Genomic DNA, 19622 nt, shown 5'->3' with positions numbered 1-19622 from the left:
GAATGAATAATATGAGCTCCATATATGTGTATTATAGACATTTTGAGAAGATAATAGTATCGTTTCAGGTTTTTGGTATGATGCTATATATATAGAGAACAATTAAGCAGAAGAAACCCTAAACTTTTAATATTTGGAGGGATATTTGGTAATTAAAATATGGAATGAAATTCAAAATTGTGAATATTCGTATTGTGGTTATAAGAAGTTGTTATAGTTCAGTAAATGCTTTTTAATTCAAAGATTCAAATTGAATGAATTGCCATAGACGAGCGGTAAATATGGATATGTAATCTTACTGATTAAATTGAATTTATTATCGAAAGATCCTATATATGTGAAAAATGGTGGTAAAATATACTTTGGATAGTTGGTCCTGTATTCAGTCTTGGGCCATAAGATGTTTTTGAAAGACATTAAATTGAGTCGGGTCGGGTATAAGGAACCGCGTCTTTATCCCTTTTTTTGTTTTTAATTATTTTAATACAGCAAAAATTGCAGACATAATACACGTCGGAAATTGTGAACCAATAAAATTTAGCCGAGCAAGCGCTCTTGCCATGTCACATTTTACGTGGATTAAACTTCATCATTGATGTGGCAATGGCATTCTCTCTCCTCGTTTTAGCCAATCAAATTAAAAAAAATAAGCGGATTTCATTAAACTACATTCTCATTTAATAAATATGATATCCTATATAAAAATAAGATTTATTCTATTACAAACATACTTCTACAAATTTTCTTAAATTTTTTCATGACTGATAAGAAATTCAAAAAAATAGAAAATCACGATGAAAGAACTTATGATGAAAATGGATTACTGATCATTATGCCACCACCAAAAAAAAATCATTATGCCACCACCACTGAACATGCGATTTGGTGTGGCAGAACCAACGTCACCCCCTTCGATTTTTAAATCAGATATTCAGGAAACTAATATGTGGGAAGAGATGCATGACTACCTGAGCAAATCAAATGCAAAGGTCATTGAGATTCCTTCTGAGGTAATGTAATCTTAAAATTAACGGTTTTTATTATGTACTTTGTATTAGTGAATGGTTAATTCAACATGTAATCTTTGCAACCTGATACAGATATATCAACTGATGAAACAACAAATGAACTTTGCAAGAAAGGAAAACACGATCTCTATCTAGATCTGGAGATAGGTTTGAAATGTATACAATGCGGCTTCATTGAGACAGAGATCCGCTACCTAGATGCATCGGAGTGGGTAAGCTGTTAATATTCCATTAAGACATTGATTTGTTTAACTAATATGTTTGATGTTAATAATATTATATGTTTTTGGATCTTATAAGTACATAAGAAGAAAAGTGAAAGGAGAAACTTTAGAGTCTAGCAAAAATTATCTTTGTTTAAGAGAATATTATCTCTTAATGTTTGCTACAATAAGGTGTTTTATCTTGATTCTAATAAAATTGTCTTATTTTACATAATACAATATGTGTGTATTGCTTGTTACTTATAAAATTCTATGTGGAAAGATTAATCTTTTAGGAACTGAAAACAGATAAAGTTTGATAATAGATAAACGTCAGTTGTCAAAACTGAAAACAATACGTCAGACGAAATTAATTTCTATCTATTTTTACATGTGAATTTTGATAATAGTTCAATAATGAGCATTGGTGTCATTATTAGTTACATAGTATCTCGTAAAATATCCTGTCTTTATAGATTATTATAGTTGTATTGTTTGGGATAATTATAATTAGGGAATTTTATAAAAGGTCGTAGTAAATGTAAATGTCCAAGACTGCTTACGTATATAGTTATGATATTAAATTTGGCAAATATGGAACATGACCACTATTATATCATAGTAGTATATTTTGATAATATCTTATTATTATGGAAATATGCAATATTTGACAGAAGAAAATGTCTATAAAGAAAATAACATTTTTAAAATCAAATGCATTCTATATATAACTCGTATATGTTATATCCAAAACTATATATATATACATGTAAAAGATACAAACCATACAGACAAAAGATAGTAAAGGACATAAATAAATTGGCAATTAAATATTTATAAATCCTATATATTACATTCCAAACTTAGGAAAGTAAATTCAAATCTATCCCAGTTAGTAGGGAAAATATTACATAAATATCATAGTTTAACAGTTATGAAAAAATATTAGTACATAAGAGGGATTCATCTTAGGGTCAGCTCGGATCTCCATAGATATTGGTGAAATAAAGCCTGAAAATATAATACAACTTAACAATTGTAAAAAAGATCAAAGTTTACCATAAAACATGTTAAATATATTAAACCCAATTAGAAAAATTACCAGTCAAGAAAATCAGAAACCACTTTGATGTGAAGATTGAAAAGTATTTCAGATTGGTTTATCGCATTCTTTATGTGATATCTCCCTCTCTGATTTTAAAATATATGTTTCCATGTTACAACCCAAGTTATCATATTAACAAATTGTAAATGAATGTTTCTACTGGATAAAAAAATGAATTACTAACTTTCAGAATCATAGGTCAGACGAAACATCCGCAAAGTCAGGACTGTTTTATAAGTACCGGCCTATTTCTTCCCACTTCTTCCAGAAATCCAGAGCCGTCTTCCCAGTGAGTTTGATGTCCATATCAACACAACTAAAGAAAAAAAATTATGTTACAACAACCTTAACAAAGAAACATATGTACAACATAAAATAAATTCTTTGTTTTTACACATATAGATGATAATATCAAACATCTTACTTCATGTCCCTTATCTGAATGTCCAATTTGTGCGTCAGTCCAAAAATCATCTCGTAGGGGTCATCAATGTCAGTACTTAGTTCATCATCAACATAAATGATTACGCCGATCAAGTCTACCAAGAAAAAAGTTCATTACACAATATTTATAATAAATTTTATAATGAATAAGGGTGAGAAGCCAAACCGATAGAGTACTCAGTAGTGAAATTCCCTCTGATAATGGCATTAAATGGCAAATCCATCATATACTTATGATTGACTTTAAAGGTCTTGTCTACAACAGTATCGGCGTTCATGGTGATGAAGTGGTCGTTGATGGTATTTTTGAAAGATCCGAACGCATTGACAACGCTGAAGAATTTGACATAATTCCATTCTCTTTCTTTAAACTTTAAACCGAGAACAGAAATAAGATCCTGATATATTGATGCCTCTATTTTGTAGCCTTAAATTCGTGAACCAAGTAATTATTTAAGAGATTCATGGTTTTAAATATTCATAACATGCAACAGAGAAAAATAGTTTATAAAATAGAACTTACATTTTCGTCACCAAAGATAAGACGTATGATTACGATAGTTGAAGTGTTCCCAAACTCGTAGTACTTTGATAAGAATTCTGGAATCAGATTTTGTGGGAGAAATATACTCTAGGGTGCAATAGCAAGGCATATTTGACGAAAGTGGTTGTTTTCTGAAAACTTTTGTTTTTTTGGTTAAGATGGCCAGACATTTTTTTTCAAACGCTTATGAATGCTTTATATGTATAGCAAAGCAAGTATAGGGTTTGAAAGATTGTGTCGTTTAGTAAAATTATACTAAATTGTAAATTTTGACATTTATTGCACCGAGTGACTTCCGAACAAACCAAACTGCTTATATTCAATTCATAGGTATAGTTGACTTTAAACTTGTAGTATACATAGAACAATAAGTGAAGATGAAAGAAAAAGTCAAATCTGGTAATATCTGTTTTTATTTCATTGCGTCAATTATTTTCTTTAAAAATATTACAAATAATTTGCTTTGTGTGAATTAATTAAAGTATATGACCGGAAATTATTAATGCTACATTTTAATACAGACACATATCCCGGACCATTCAAATTTTTAATCTCAGATTTATTATTAAAAAAAAAACTTAATAACATTTACGAAAAAATGCTAACACAATTACACAATTTTATAAGATATAGTAATTGAATAAATCTCACAATTAGAACTAAATCAAAGTTTAGTTTTTCAAGTATAAAACTTTAAAAATAAGAAATAGAAACAATAATCTCTTTTACGGAGACTGCTCTTCATATTCATCGTAGACCAGAGTAAAATCAATTAAAGTTGCAAACCTGAAATAATATGACAATTTTCAATCATTATAAAAATTTAAGGCAATATTATTAATGTATAGGATACCATATCAAAGATGGAATAAACATACATCTACTTAGCTCTTTCCACTTCTGGACCCGTTAGAAGCCCGAGGAACGCCTGTTACTCTGATTGAGACTGTAAAAGGTGGGAAACTACAGGGTAAGAGGATTCTCGACAATATCAGATATGAATCTTTCAGATTCAACCATCCACTCATCTAATCCCATAAACATACTCAGTAAATGGAAAAAATATATATGTCAAACTTGTAATTAATTGCTGTATTGAAATAATGATATAGTTTCTATTTAGGTATCTCTCCATCTAGTGAAAGAGAAAAATCACAATTATTTATGTCTAGAAGACCTATCACGATTTCTCCAAAGTTCTTCAAATTTTCTTACTAGGTTATCTCAAGCAATACATTTTAAAGATTATCCACTGTTTACTTATACCAAAATAGAACATTATTAATATACTATCATGTCACGAAACTATAGTACGATAACAGTTGTTTTTAGGATAAGTTGTACTCACCTGAAATCTTCTAGCATAAAATGAATGAGTGCACGTTCCCTGGATGTGTTCGATGTTGAGTTACTTGTATCGATCAATTGAAGTTTTTGAACATAAGTGACAACCCCGAAAAGATCAACTGTAAAAATAAATAAATCAATTGAAAATTCATTAGGAGTTTCTTAGTTAAAGGATTAAAAATAAAAAGTTATAAAGAACATACCAAGATATGTGTTTGTATGAATAAATCTGTATAAAAAATTTTATGAATGCACAAAAAGAGAATATTCTTCTGGAAGACTTCAAATCGGTTTTCTCAATAAAGGTCTCCTCGATGAAATGTATATGATAGTTGGTTGATGATATACTTGGACTAATAACTCTGTCAGTAACTTCAAAATTACCAATAAAATACCATTCTCCTTCAAGCAATTGATAATGGAATTTCGACAAATTTTCATATTGAATAGTAGAAAGGATGCGATTGCCTTACACGGTTTATAAAAAAACTCCAATTAACAAATATATTCCAAAGACATACTGACGATTTCTAGACCTCCAAAATTTACAAATTCATCCGCAAGAACTAACATCCGATCAGGGCGATCGAAGAGATTAAAATTATAATAATCTCTTACTATTTGGACACAAATACGATATCCGCCGTATTTAAGCCAATATTTGGCAAATGTCTTCTCTCTCCTCGTTTTTAGCCAATCAAATTAAAACAAATAAGCAGATTTCATTAAACTACATTCTCATTTAATATATAATATCTTCTTTTGTGTATTTCTTTATAAAATCATATTGTATCATATTTTTTTAATAATTTTAGTAATCTTTTCTGTCTATTTTTAATAATTATTTGTTTTTATACTTTGAAAAATCTATATATATTTTTATTTTTATTTTCACAGATCTTCCAGTTATATATTTTGTCATTTTTTATTTTTAAATATTTTATTTTCTCTATTTTTTATAACTTGTTATCTCTTCCATTGAATATTCTTTTTATTATAATTTTATCTTTAGTGTCTTGAAAATTTATTAACCTATTATCATTTTTACTCTTTTTGTCATTTTCAGTGAGACTGAATTATCCTCAAAAGATGTCGATTAAATCACACAAAATAATATTTTAAAATTTTGTATTATTTAATAAATAAATAAATATATCTATATACATATATATATATATATATATATATATATATTAATTTTCTGTATTATTTAGTATTTATATGTTAGTGATGTATCAAAACTAAATAGTAAATGATGGTTTTAATATAAAAAGTTTCAATAAAATGGTTTTTATATGTAATTTTAGTTGAAAAAATGTCAACTTTTCATTTCCTGGAGAGTTCCTTTCATTAGATTTATGTGGCGTAGCAGAGTTAAATATGAAGCTTCCAAGAATGAGAATTCAACAACAATACAACTTGGAAATAGCCTTATTCATTTTTTTTTGGTCAACAGCCTTATTCATTTTAATGTTATAGTGTTAATATTTAAATTGCTGAGACTTGTTCAAAGAGATAGAGTGTTGCCGTTAAAAAAACCCACCAATTCAAATAAATTTCTGGTTGCTTTTAAAGAAGAGCTTTACGATGAAATATGAATAAGACCCACCATCATGGAAATTGCTTTAAAACAGAAAAACATATTATTTACATCAGCAAATTGCACTATAAGTTAAGACTCTATTGTTCACCATCCCCTGTTCCCAGAAACAGAGCATTCCCAATAAACCACCAATCTTAAGATTTTCTCAAGCCATGGCAGCTCGTAACAAGGTCAAAATCAGCTTCGATAGATCGGATGAGACAATAAGATGGTCTCTCGTCCCCCATCTATCGGCTGCTTTTGGTCGAAAAGGCATTTCTGTGCTCACAGATAAACATGATGAATTCTCCATGTCCATTGCTTCTGTTTTGATTTTCTCTAAGAACTACGCGTCCTCCAAGGAATCTTTGGATGATTTCTTAAAGACTATACAAAGGAGACATGACAAAGGTCATGTGGTGACCACTGTATTTTGTGGAGTTAGTAGATCTAATGTGAAGGCAAATTTCGCCAAGGCTCTCTTTGAGCATTGGACTTCATATCAAGCAAGTCAATGGTGCAATGCTCTTGAAGAAATTGCAAGCTTACCTGGCCACGAAGATATCAATTTTAAAAGGTTAGAAACACTTTTATTCTATTTTCGGTTAATACGTTATATAGATTATAAGTTACTAGTTGAAGATCTGCCTAATACGCAATACACAGTTTAACGATAAACATGGTTTCTCTCCAACTGATCCAATATTAAATAAATTTTGTTGTTATTTTAGGCTCCAACATTCATTTTTCCTTGGTTGATATCTCATGAGAGGCATCAAGTGATATAAAATAACATAGTAACTCCGTAATTAAGAGCAATACGAATTTCTTTTGTAGTGACTGCGAATTTGTGGAAAAGATTGCTAGAGATGTTTATGAGAAGATTTTTCCGAAAGAACGAATCGGAGTCTACTCAAGGATGCTACCGGATATAGAAAACTTGCTATGCAAGCAACAATGGGGAGTCAAAACCATAGGAATTTGGGGTATGCCAGGCATAGGCAAGACAACGCTTGCTAATGCAGTGTTTGATCAAATGTCTGGTGACTATGAAGCAACTTGCTTACTTCAAAACTTTCATGAAACCGTTCAAGAGAAGGGACTTTACCGTTTGCTGCAGGAACATTTCAAGACTCTTCCAAATCAAAAACTTAAACAAAGAGTTCTTGTTGTTCTTGATGACGTGAGGAATCATTTAGATGCAGAGTCTTTTCTCGCTGGGCTTGTCTCGTTTAGTCCTGGAAGCTTGATCATCATAACCTCCAGAGACGAGCAAGTGCTTTCTCAGTGTCAAGTCAACCAAGCTTACAAGGTTGAAGGGTTAAACAAGCGCGAGGCTCGTCAACTATTCTCCTGGTGTGCCTTTGAAAGAGATGTGAGAGAGACGAATCTTCTTACAGAAATTTCTATGAAGGTGATCGAATATGCTAATGGAAACCCTCTAGCTCTAAGAGTATACGGCAAAGAAATGTCATCACACGAGAAACCAATTCAAAAGGAGACTTTGTTTCTCAAGCTCAAGCAAGCTCCTCCACATCAGATTATGGAAGTAGTCAAGAGTAGCTACTATGCACTTAGTGACAACGAGAAGAACATACTTGTGTATATTTCTTTTTTCTTCACAGGCGAAAATATTGAATGTGTGTCGAAACTACTTCAAGACCTTGGTTTCTTTCCAGAGATTGGAATCAACCGGCTTGTGGAGAACTCTTTGGTGACTATTTCAGAAAACAGATTGGAAATGCATAGCATGATTCAAGCGGTAGTCCGAGAAATTGGGAGGTGTCATCAGCTCAAAATCAGTGAAGACCCCAAAACAAGTTTTAAATGTTTATTGGTATGTCCCTTTTCAAACCAATTAAGTTTTGAATTTCCCTCCTTGATCATCCATTAAGCTCTTATGTTGTGTTGTTTCAGGGCACTACAGACATCGAAGCCATTTCTCTGGATGCATCTATTTTTAACCAAGGTATCAAAATTTCTTCATTCGGATCCATGTATAATCTTAGGTACTTGAAGATTTACTACTCGAATCCTGGAAAACATCACAAGGCCCTCGAGTCTCTCTCTCTGCCTTATGGGCTTAGATATCTCTGTTGGGAACATTATCCTTTGACGTCCTTACCACAAGATTTTGATCCAAGCAACCTTGTTGAACTCGATATGCCTTACAGTCAACTCCAAACTCTTTGGGGAGGAACCAAAGTAAGCAAACCCAAATAAAAGTGTAAAGACATTCTTATTGTTATTATTTTCCTTTAGCCATTCACTTACAACTGTGTTTCTCTGTGCTCTCAGAACCTCAAGATGCTTAAGAGGATCAACCTTCGACATTCTCAGAAACTGCTTGAAGTTAATGAACTCTCAGAAGCAAGAAACCTCGAGCAAGTTGATCTCCGCGGCTGTAAGAACTTGCAGAGTTTCCCAGCCATTCGTCATTTGCAGAAACTCAGACTTGTTCATCTCCCTAGTTTCACAAAGATAAGTTTCCCAGAGTTCCCATCTAATGTTGAACTGAAGTTCGAGGGATCATCCATTAAGACCATCAACATGCAGAGCTTATTCATAGACAATCAGTTAAAACTTCTGAAGTCAGAGCCTCCTGAGCCCAGTAGCCAAGAAAGGGTAGCGGATCATCCAGACATGGTGGAATCACCGCCTACATTTAAAAATATGATGTGTCAAAAAGTCGTGTGGATGAGCCGCAGAAGTTTAGAGTGGGCTGTGGCAAATCTAATTGAATTTGATAGGTTCAAAATTCCTCTTCAGAATATGGATTCCAAAATGCTCAAGGAGGATAAGGCCTGATTCATGTCATGCGGACCAGATTCAGAATATAAAAATAATGTCTTTTCATTGTTTAATTTCTTGTGATGCGTGGTTATAAATTTTTTCTGTTTTTGCTGTCATAACGATGTAAATTTTCACTGTTTTCGATGAGCTTATGCTGTTAACAGACTCATTTATTATTTGTTTTATATCATTTGCTTAATCTAATAACATTTCTTTTTGTTAGAAACAACAAAGTGTAGAAACAAAAGAAAACGACAGAACTTTCACTTGATTTTCTACCTTGGAAAATTATACCAAGAACCAAGAATCATGTATAGACTAAACTAGTTTTTAAAAGAATGCTTATTAATCCATATCAAAGCCAAACACAGAATCTATTTACAAACGTAAAGGAAATAATATAACATGGGGGTATCTTTTAAGATCTTCACCTCTATATATGATGTAGGCGAGTGCTGTTCCATGATACACTCACGCCAAGCGTATTCGAATAAAGGCAAAGGCAAGCAAGCAGTAAGGATCGCTAATGCCTCCATTAATAAAATGATGGCAACCAAGCTAATGCAACCCACAATGCACCTCAACCATTCTTTTAATGTCACTAAATCGGATAACCAAGAGATCTTGCGAAAACCAAAACTCGAAAAAGAGTAGTTTATATGCATCCAACCATATCTCTTCTCTCTAGTCGACTTCTCCATATACATAACCTTCTTTAAATGCATCCCCTACCTCTTCTTTCTAATCAACTTTACCATTTCCTCAACCTCCAATTTATTCCATTCCGCATAATACCGAGAAATCAGCAAACCCGTTATGCTTATGTCACATTCCGATTTCTATTATTTATGTCATTAAAGTGCACTTATCTTTTCCGATCTATATCTTTTCCGATCTAGTGTCTTGAGAAAACTCCATATTTAAGCGTGCTTGAATTGAGAGCAATCTCAGGATGGGTGATCTACCGGGAAGTGGTCTGCGGTACCGTGTGAATGAGGACAAAGCACGAAGAAAAATCACGTAGTGATTACAGGAACAGTATACAAGTTTTACGACCCTTCCTGACTAACGCACCGACTGTTAGACTGTGGTGGACCAATGGGCCTAGGACGTTGGGCCAATGTGCCTAGAAAAGAGGGTGTTGGGCCAATGGACCTAAAGAGAGGACCCGGGTGTTGGGCCAACGGACCTAAAGAGAAGACGTTGGGTCCACGAGCCTAGATAGAGGGCGTTGGACTCACTGGAAGGAGCGGTTTGGACGTTCAGAGTTAATAGCCAATCTAAATGAAAAGCGGATCGGATCTCATGGATTTGATAACCGGTCTATCTGGTTCTCGGAATGGAAGACGGGAACAGGGTTTCACAATTGGTATCAGAGCCAAGGTTAGCCAAGCGGCTCTGATCCGGGTGGCGTCTTGGGACGTGGTTGAGTTAGAGAGAATCCGAGGGCGAATTCTTTGGAAGTCAGGGACAATTGTAACATCCTAATTTCTAGTATATATGTCATCAAAGTGCACTTATCTTTTTTGGTCAAGTGTCTTGAGAGAACTCCAGAGTTAAGCGTGCTTGAATTGGGAGTAATCTCAAGATAGGTGATCTACCGGAAAGTGGTCTGTGGTACCGTGTGAGTGAGGACAAAGCACGGAGAAAGATTATGTGGTGATTTCAGGGACAGTAGACAAGTCTTACGAGCCTCCCGGATTAACAGACCGACCATCGTACAGTAGTGAGCCAACAGGCCTAGAAAAGAGGGCGTTGGACCAACGTGTATAGAGAGAGGACGTTGAGCGGTTGGAGCATTCAGAATGGGCGGTTGGAGCATTCAGAATTGATTGCCAATTCAGATGAAAAACGGATCGGTTTCATGGATTTGATAACCCGTCCGTCTGATTTCCGAAAGTAAAAACAAAAGGAAAGACGGGAGCGGAGTCTCACAGCTCTTATCCAGCTTCGGTCCTTCAGGTTTCCACTCTACATGTATCTTCTTTGCTCCTTGTACATCATTCAGCTTCAATAAAGAGCTGATCACAGTTCGATATCGCTCATCTTTTGCTTCTTTCTTACACTCATTCCAAAGAACGTGCACTTTTCTTTCACTCCTTGCAACATCACCGTACATCTCTATGGCTTTTTCTATTGAACCGGATGCAGTGAAAGCCCTTTCCATTGCAACGATCGTGCCTCTTTCGATTTTGATTTCTTGTTCAGCAACCCACGTTTTAAACCCCTCCATCTCGTTTATCTTGTTTGGATCGCGTATACACTCAAAACACTGTTCACCGTGGGACCGTCCATCTCCACGTTGTTTTCTAGCATCTCGTGTACGAGCTTCCCGACCATATCTTGATTTTGAAGCTGACCATAGAGAGAAATCATCGAGTTGTACAGGAAAGGTTTCAAGAGGAACCCGAGCTCTCTCATCTTCTCAAACGTGGACTCGGCTTTATCCACTTCTTTCTTTGATCTCGTGTAAGAGCTCAAGAGAGTGGCGTAGACAGAGTAATCCCTCATGTTCTATGGGATGCTTTTGAAGAACTTCTCGGCTTCTTCCAAACCAAGAAGATTCTCAACGAGATGAAACCGTGCTGTGTAGTCTTCAGGAAATATTTCAAAAACGTTTTGTTCACCCATCCATTTTGACGCCTGAAAGATATCAGAAACGTTTTGTTACTAAATTACTAATGAAAGACTAAAAATATAAAATGAAAAACCTCAAGTGCTTTAGAGAATTTTTTGGAGTCACAGAGATTCTTGATGCTGGATCTGAGGTCAGAGGGCTTCACATGATGTTGCTCTTGTTTCCACTATTTCTCATTCTGATCTGAATCTTTCCCGACCCGACTCAGGGGAGTTCCATTTGGATCCGATAGGGTTTCAAAGGATCGAAAGAAACAACTTCTATTACTAAGTAGACGCCTTGTTTGTTGTTGAAGAATCTGCGTCTTAATCATGTTTGGCGATTGGAAAAAATCTTATTAGGATTTACGTGAGTTTGTATTTTTTTGGAATAGAAAAAAAAATAAGTTAAACTAGTTAAACATTTTTTTTTATTAACACTTCATTATACTCATCCGTAAGACTAGGGATTGTATTATTTTCTTAATCCACAAGGCTAAGGATTGTGTTACTTTCTGGGTCTGACTGGTTAATATTTAGTGTAAGGTTTTACTCTGGACCCATCATATTTGGAGTAAAACTTTTTTTGTTATCACATGTTTTTTTTTCAGTGTTAAATCTCCATTTACAATTTTACATAGAAATAGTGGGAAAATTCACTCTACTTAGTATGGGTCCATATTACTTTTTGTTATGCTCAAATCTCAATGACTTACCATTTCTAGTCTCTATTTTTCTAAACTCTTCACCTCATATTGTATGGGATAAAATACTTTAAAATAAAATAAAACTGAAATTTCGATGTGTTTCGAGGAATGATGTCATCGGATAATTTCCGATGGATATAGTTTTTTTACGACCTAAAACCAAAAATCCATTGCCCATTGGAAACAATAATTTGTGACGTATTTCCAATAATTTTTTATCGAAAAATTGACTATTTTAACGTAATGACATTCTTTATTAATCCATTATCACAGCCAAACTCTCTAGTAGGAGATGATCATAGTAGCTGAAGTTGGTATATCCTCTAGTGTTCTTTAGATATACCAAGAAAGATTGTATGGACATGAAGCAATATATACAATTCAAGAGTTCGACAATGATTTTCACAACTAGCTTCTTCCATGTATACATGTCAATGAAAGAAATATTATATGAGAAATTACCTAGAATGATTTTAGTTTTACGAAAAATTACTAGAATGATTCACCATTGACAGGTTTACTAGAATATGAGAGATAATTTAGAAAAGAAAGTTATGTGAAAACGTGGAACACACAAGCGATTGGATTTTTATATGGGTTTTTTTGCAAACCTTTATATGGATAATTTTTTTTGGTTTTCATATAACTCTATTTAGTATTTACTGGCTATAATTAATTTTTACATAATTGTTTTTGCATTTTATCTTGACGAATTTTCCTTTATAATTTTTTTTCCATTAGACAAGAATAAAGTTTAGAAGTCAGAATTCATAGTATTTCAGGAGTTTGTCTATCATTTCAAAAAAATTTAACGTCGTTTGTTTTGATTTCATAATAATGTAATATCTTTGTATTGTTTTTGGGTTTTTGTTCTAACGGAAGGTATATTATATTCTCAAAAACTTGGATCTTTATCCAAAACCCGAATACCCTGAGAAATACATTCAACGTGTCGTGCATGGCTCACCTCTCTGGCTCTCTCTGCCACATCTCTGTCTCTTTCCCTATCGAGTTTCCTTTGCTTCTCTCTGACTTCACTCGCTGCAACTTCTTCTCTTACAGTCACTCTTACTCTTACTCTGTGCCTAAAATAAAGGTATGCTTTTAATTTCTCCTTTCTTTTATGGAATTCTGATGCCGCTCTTAAAATAACTATAACAATAAAGCCATAAGAGTCAATTCTTCGAGATTCCCCAAGTTATAAATTTTTGGTATCGAAATTCACTACCTTTTAGGATATTAATCTCAAAATTCTCGACCTTTTGTGGAAATTCCTTTACCTAATGACTCATTGTGTGTGTTCATGTTGTCAAAGGGACAAACAAAATTTTGTCGGTGAAGAAAAATGGATCTTGGAGGTTTGGTTTCAGGGTTGGTCTCATATTCAGTTTATCTGATGACCAGACCTTTCTTTTTCTGCATATCTGCATGTGTGTTCTGTGTTAGAACAGCTCTTGTTACAACCTTTGTGTCTACTGATATGGTGAGCTCTGCTATTTGGTTCAACTTAAGTATGTTCTGGAGAGCTTTGTGGGGCACAATCTGGGGATCTGTTCTTCTCTTTACGTTTCCTATTCGCTTCTTCGCTTCTATACCAAGGGAAAGACTGGTTCGTTTCGGTTTGCAATCCTTTTCTTGTTTTCAGTTTTTGTAATCTTTGATTGGTTCTTACAAAAAGTTATTCACTTTGATTGAAATGTACAAGGTTCGAAATACATTTGTTTTAATCATCTTCGATTGATTTGAGCAAGATTTGGTATTGAGATTTTGATGAACAATTTTGGCTAAGTTCAATTGTTGTTTTAGTCATCTTTGATTGATTTGTGGAAGATTTGGTACTGACCTTTTATTGATCATTTAGGCTAATTTTGACTAATGTTTTAGTAAATCTTTTTTTGATTCTAATTAATGGAATGATCCTCAAGATTAGGCGAACATATCTTAAAATTGTTTCAGTAGTTATTCAAAATAAGTCTATTGTGTCCTCTTTTGATTTTAGAGAGTTAAGTAACTTTTGATCAAGAAATTGATGATATTTGGTTTATTTTAAAGCAGCTTCTTGAAAAGTTGATAAGATTTTCCAATTATGCATTTGAAGGGGATCTTTTGTATATTTTCAGCTTGAGCAGAGTATTTATGAGTTGCGGTATGAGCTAGAGAGTCTTGAATGGAATAGAAAAGAAATTGAAGACAATCTTCGAGCAGCGATCAAAGAATATCGAATCATGGAACGCGAGTTAGATGAACTAGAAGATGAAAATGAAGAAGCCAGTTCCAGAATCAAAAAGCTAGAGGCAGAGGTACCAAAACCAGTTTTATCAATCTTCTCATAACCAAATACATTTTATGCTGCCCGAATATTCTGGTTTAATTGACTTCTCGCTTAACAAAATATACATATGTTCTAAAACATTTGGATTTTGACAGTTGCAAGAACTAAAGGAGGAAAATCTTAAACTGAAGGAAGTTTGTGAAAAAGACTATTGGAGCAAGAAAAGCAAAGTCAAAGCCGAGGAAGAACCGAGTGAGATTCTTAGCACACCAAAGCCAAAGAATATCACTTATGTGTCAAAGGGAAGAACCGAGTTTACATCGGTTAAATCACCTCTTTACCCGTTTGCAAAATCGACAATCCCTAAAGACGAAGAGCTAACACCAAGAGTTCTAGGTTTGGAGAGAGACATTGCGGTTTCAAGAAGCATGTTCAGCGCGATGCTCGCTCTCGTGGTGGGTATAGTAGTGTATGGAGCCAAAGAACGGGAGCTTTGTACTCCACTCATAGGTGCACTCTTCACTGTGGTTGGTATCTCTTTGAGAAGTGTGGTTCAGTTTTTCAAAACGGTCAAGAACAAACCGGCTTTAGATGCTGTTGCTCTTATGAGTCTCAATTGGTTTATCGTTGGTACTCTTACTTACCCAACTCTACCGAGAATTGCTCGAATAGTGGTTCCACGAGTCTTTAGCACTGCTGGCTCGGTCTTGACTTTGCTCGGTCGTGGCTCGGTCCCGGTCCTCTCGCCGCCAGAGTTCGTGGACTATGTTGGTTAAGTTTTTTTGTGAGTCTTTTTATACTTCAAAAATATTTTTAGTACTTTTTCTTTGTGAATTATTCGAGTCTAGTCAAACCAGGATCTAGTCAAACTAGGATCTCATATATTTTGTAATAAATAATTTATGATGATACTGTATCTATAAGTTCTGTGTATATGATTTTATGATTATGAACATATCAAATCTAATCTTTTTACCAAAAAAAAAAAACATATCAAATTTATAGACTATAGGCGACTTTCCTGTGGATCGGAAATAACCGAGTCAAATCGAAATTCATAAATTAGAAAATAATTCGAATAGTGCATAAACATTTATACCGAATAATATTTGTAATTAAATTTGGATATATATCCAATATATCGGAATTGATTATTTATTTTTTAATTTGATTATACTTTTTTACATGAATTGAATAAAACTCAGATTCACGGTCGAGAAAACCGAACCATACCACATTAAACCGAAAAAAACCCAATGAGAGAGTGGCATAGTCGCATGTTTATGTTCACGTGCAGGTCGCGTGATAGTACTTAGACCGTCTCCATCCGAGAGATGTAGTGAGATATAAAGATTTTGAAGCAATAAAAATAAATCATAAAATTAGTAAAAGCTTATATCCTGAGTTAATAAACTCTTACGAAAAAGTTTCTCTTTCTTGAGTATATATCCATGTGGCGGTTTTTAATTGGAAGAAGCTTTTTTTGGATTTGGGCTTAAAATCATATATGACCTAATAAAAATCTCAGTCCAACCCCATTTTTCTTGTGTTTTTCGGTCCAAGTTTTTGTCGAGGTAAGAGAGTCGACATCGTCGAGAAAAATCAGAAAAAGTCGACGATTTGGAGTTTCAAGAATCAGTCTTTGACGGAGAAAATTGATCGGTGACGGAGGATGAAATCGATGGAGCATCATGCGGATGGACGAGCTAAACGATTGGCGGTGAATCAGCACAGCATCAGAGCAACTCTCGAAGGTAATGATTTTAGGGTTTTTTTTTCTAGTGAATTTCTGAGTTGAAATTGCGAAGTTGAGATGAAATTTGTAAGTTTCTTTGTGAGATTTGTGAGTTTCTTTAGTGAATTTTGCTTTCTCCTTGCTTTAGGGTTTGATCCAAACATTGAATCATTGAGTTGCATGTTCTGAGTTAAGTAATTTGCATGTTTTGGGTTGTCTGTAGTTATAAATCTCTAGAAATTGTTTGAATTCGATCAGTTTTCATATGTTTCTCAATTTGATTAGCTGTGATATATCGGTTAAAGGTCATGTTGGTTTACAGTTGTAATCGGTTGTCTTATTTCTTGTATTCTAATCGGTTGTTCTTGTTCAGCCTTGATTCTTGTTTGGTGTATGAGTCAAAGTCTGTTTGTTTGGTGTATGAGTCACTAGTTTGTTTGGTGTATTCTAATCGGTTGTCTTTGTTTGTTTGTAATCGGTTGTTTATTTCAGAAAGTGATTGGTTTACTGCTTACACTTGTAATCAGTTGTTTATTAGCTTGAACTAGTTTGTGATAAATGTTTGTTAGTGGTTTGTTAGGTGAAACAATTAAAGGTCTAGTTGGGTTTAATGCTTGGTTCGTTTACATGACTTGGAACTTCTCTCTGTTTTTTTTTTAGGACAATGGAGGAAAAATGGAGAGCAGCTCTTTCAAGGCCCATCAATTTCATTGAATCTGTGATGCAAGGTAAACCTTTCCTTACTCTGGTTTGCAAATTTACTTTGTAGGAGATAGCTTTTAGGTTTGTTTAGGATTTGTTATAAATTCTGGTTAGCTTTGTGATAAATGCTCTGGATAGCTTTTAACTTTGTTAGGTAAAAGTCTTGTTACACTTAAAAAATTATCAATGCTTGAGTGTTTGTTAGGTAAAGATGTAGATGATGTTAATGCTTGCTTGGTAAATTAACTTCAACACTTTCTGCTATTTAAAACTCAAACAGACTCGGTAAAAACACCTAATCACAAACACAAACTTCTTTCTTCTAAACACTAAAACCTTAACTCGCTAAACACTTGCCTTTGTTCTTCTCAACTTTGTTCAAAAAACACACTAGGCTAGAAAATGGATTCCACCGATCCCTTGAGTAACCCGCATGGCTTTGTTAACCTCTTAACTAGTCAACTAGTTAATGATGGTTACTCGCCATGTGTAGACCTTGGATCATCAGAAATGGTTCTCTTAAGTAGCCAAACTCCTGATGATCCAAATGTCACCAAAGGTACAAAGAAACGCAGGGAAAGAAGGCAGTGGTTACCAAAGGAGGATGTGGCTTTGATCACCGCATGGCTAAACACCTCAAAGGATCCAGTGGTGGGGAATGAGCAAAAGGCTCCTGCGTTTTGGAAGAGGATACAAGATTACTTTAATGCTAGTGAGCAGCTCGCAGAATTGCCAAACAGAGAGCTCAGTCATGTTAAGCAGAAGTGGGGTAGGATCAACGATCATGTTTGTAAATTTGTGGGGTGTTACGAAGCTGCTCGGAAAAGTCAGTCATCAGGCCAAAACGAGGATGACGTGATGAAAGCAGCACATGCTATCTTTTTTAACGATTACAAGATTAAGTTCACACTTGATCATGCATGGCGTGAGTTACGGTATGACCAGAAGTGGTCCTCGGCTTCTAAGGTGAAAGGTGGGTCAAGCTCGAAAAGAAGGTTGGATGAAGAGGACGAAGAACATTCATTTAGCACTCAACCAGACACTCGACCTCCTGGAGTAAAGGCTTCAAAGAAAGCTTCTAAGCAGAATGGGAACAAGTCAGCCGGTGGTAAAGAAGATCTCATCCTGTTACAAAACATCTGGGATATCAAAAAAGCAGATTTGGACATGAAGGACAAGGTCTCGAAGAACAAGATTCTACAACAACTTCTCGCCAAACCAGAACCACTATCTGAAGTGGAAGTGGCTGTTAAGACCAAGTTGCTGCTTGAATTGTTGTCTTAATAATTTTTTTTCGGTCTTTTCGTTTAAACTTTTATGATGCTTTATGTGTTTTATGTGTCATTTGTGTTTTTAACAACTTAAATGTCTGTTTTAATGAAGATGAATTATTATTACTTGTTTGGATGTCTTTGAATAAGTTTAAATGGTAATGTGAATTATTATTACTTGTTTGCAGGAATCTGTGCTTTCTTATGAAGAGAAGTGGCTAGTGCATTCATCAAGGGGCAATGTACTTGTTTGGATGTTTTTCAATATTCGATTTCGACGTGGAAGACAAGGGTCCATTTGATGTTGTTGTCTAGTATTGTAAACCACTCTTTTGTAATATGGGTCCATTTGCTTTTGTTTTGTAGTATTGTAAACCCACATATTTGTTAGTGGATGAAAACCACAAACGTGTAAGATTATTGTAGGTCATTCCCTTGTTATATATATGAAGACATTTCTCTTTGTTATTGTATCAAACGAACTCAAAGACTTTGTTATACAATTCAAGTTCTCACAAACTCAAACTTTTAATTTTTCTTTGTTGATCATTGTAGACAATTCTCTTTTATTCAAATTCTATTTGATCCAAACCCTATTTTCGATTTTCTTGTTTAAAAAAACACTAAAAGGATGGCATCTTCATCAAACAACAATAATAGTGATGATGATGGATCGTTTGAGGAAAATATTGAAGAAGCTTTTGATCGACAAATCAACAATATGTTAGAAGCTGTTCTTGATCGGCAAGCCGCAAGAAGGCAAAAGAAGAAATGAGCATATATAGAAAGACACCGTAAAGAAGGCCACAACCGTTTATGGAACGACTATTTTAATGAAGATGCTACATACCCTCCTCATATATTTCGACGTCGTTTTAGAATGAACAAGCCTATGTTCATGCGTATTGTTGATCGACTCTCCCAAGAAATTCCGTACTTTCAGCAAAGGAGAGATGCTATCGGACGGGTTGGTCTTTCTGCACTACAAAAGTGTACGCCAGCAATCCGTATGATGGCATACGGTTGTGCGACTGATGCGGTTGATGAATACCTCCGACTTGGTGAATCTACTGCAATTAAATGCTTGGAAAAATTCGTACAAGGAATAATACATTTGTTCGGAGATGAGTACTTAAGAAGACCCACCCAGAAGATCTTCAACAATTACTCGATATTGGAGAGGTACGTGGATTTCTCGGGATGATAGGAAGCATAGACTGCATGCATTGGGAGTGGAAGAATTGCCCTACCGCTTGGAAAGGGCAGTATACAC

The 19622-nt window shown here is 34.5% G+C and overlaps 3 protein-coding genes across 4 annotated transcripts in view; 2 read left to right on the top strand and 1 right to left on the bottom strand.

Moving 5' to 3' along the window:
- The first annotated feature begins 6426 nt into the window (after positions 1-6426).
- Positions 6427-19622, top strand: part of LOC18016084 (probable WRKY transcription factor 16) — a 45325-nt gene continuing 32129 nt past the window's right edge. Inside the window, exons 1-4 of the mRNA XM_006398138.2 lie at positions 6427-6830; positions 7091-8090; positions 8171-8458; positions 8552-8761. Of these exons, the coding sequence (XP_006398201.2) occupies positions 6427-6830; positions 7091-8090; positions 8171-8458; positions 8552-8761 (1902 nt within the window). The remainder of the gene's footprint in view (positions 6831-7090; positions 8091-8170; positions 8459-8551; positions 8762-19622) is intronic.
- Positions 10887-11997, bottom strand: LOC18016083 (putative pentatricopeptide repeat-containing protein At1g43010). The gene is given in 3 exon segments (XM_024155321.1): positions 10887-11297; positions 11300-11689; positions 11758-11997. Coding segments are annotated over 3 exon segments (1041 nt in total).
- On the top strand, positions 13338-15596 carry LOC18016082. Of its 2 annotated transcripts, none has more exons than XM_006398136.2 (4): positions 13338-13465; positions 13685-13978; positions 14490-14669; positions 14797-15596. In XM_006398136.2, the coding sequence occupies exons 2-4, from the start codon at positions 13715-13717 to the stop codon at positions 15415-15417; spliced, it is 1065 nt and encodes a 354-aa protein (XP_006398199.1). In that variant the 5' UTR covers positions 13338-13465; positions 13685-13714; the 3' UTR covers positions 15418-15596. The 2 variants fall into 2 exon arrangements, with proteins under 2 accessions (XP_006398199.1, XP_024010981.1); XM_024155213.1 differs by lacking the exon at positions 13338-13465 and adding an exon at positions 13472-13580.

Source organism: Eutrema salsugineum, unplaced genomic scaffold (genome assembly GCF_000478725.1).
Source record: "Eutrema salsugineum unplaced genomic scaffold, Eutsalg1_0 scaffold_20, whole genome shotgun sequence".
Classification (NCBI taxonomy): Eukaryota; Viridiplantae; Streptophyta; class Magnoliopsida; order Brassicales; family Brassicaceae; genus Eutrema; species Eutrema salsugineum.
This window is presented reverse-complemented; position numbering and strand designations above follow the sequence as displayed.

What these genes read in the sequence shown, in the direction of transcription:
- LOC18016082 (XM_006398136.2), top strand. Translation starts at nt 13,715, where the DNA reads ATGGATCTTGGAGGTTTGGTTTCAGGGTTGGTCTCATATTCAGTTTAT. An exon ending in CTATACCAAGGGAAAGACTG is followed by an intron (nt 13,979 to 14,489) that starts GTTCGTTTCGGT and finishes GTATATTTTCAG; the next exon opens with CTTGAGCAGAGTATTTATGA. An exon ending in TCAAAAAGCTAGAGGCAGAG is followed by an intron (nt 14,670 to 14,796) that starts GTACCAAAACCA and finishes GGATTTTGACAG; the next exon opens with TTGCAAGAACTAAAGGAGGA.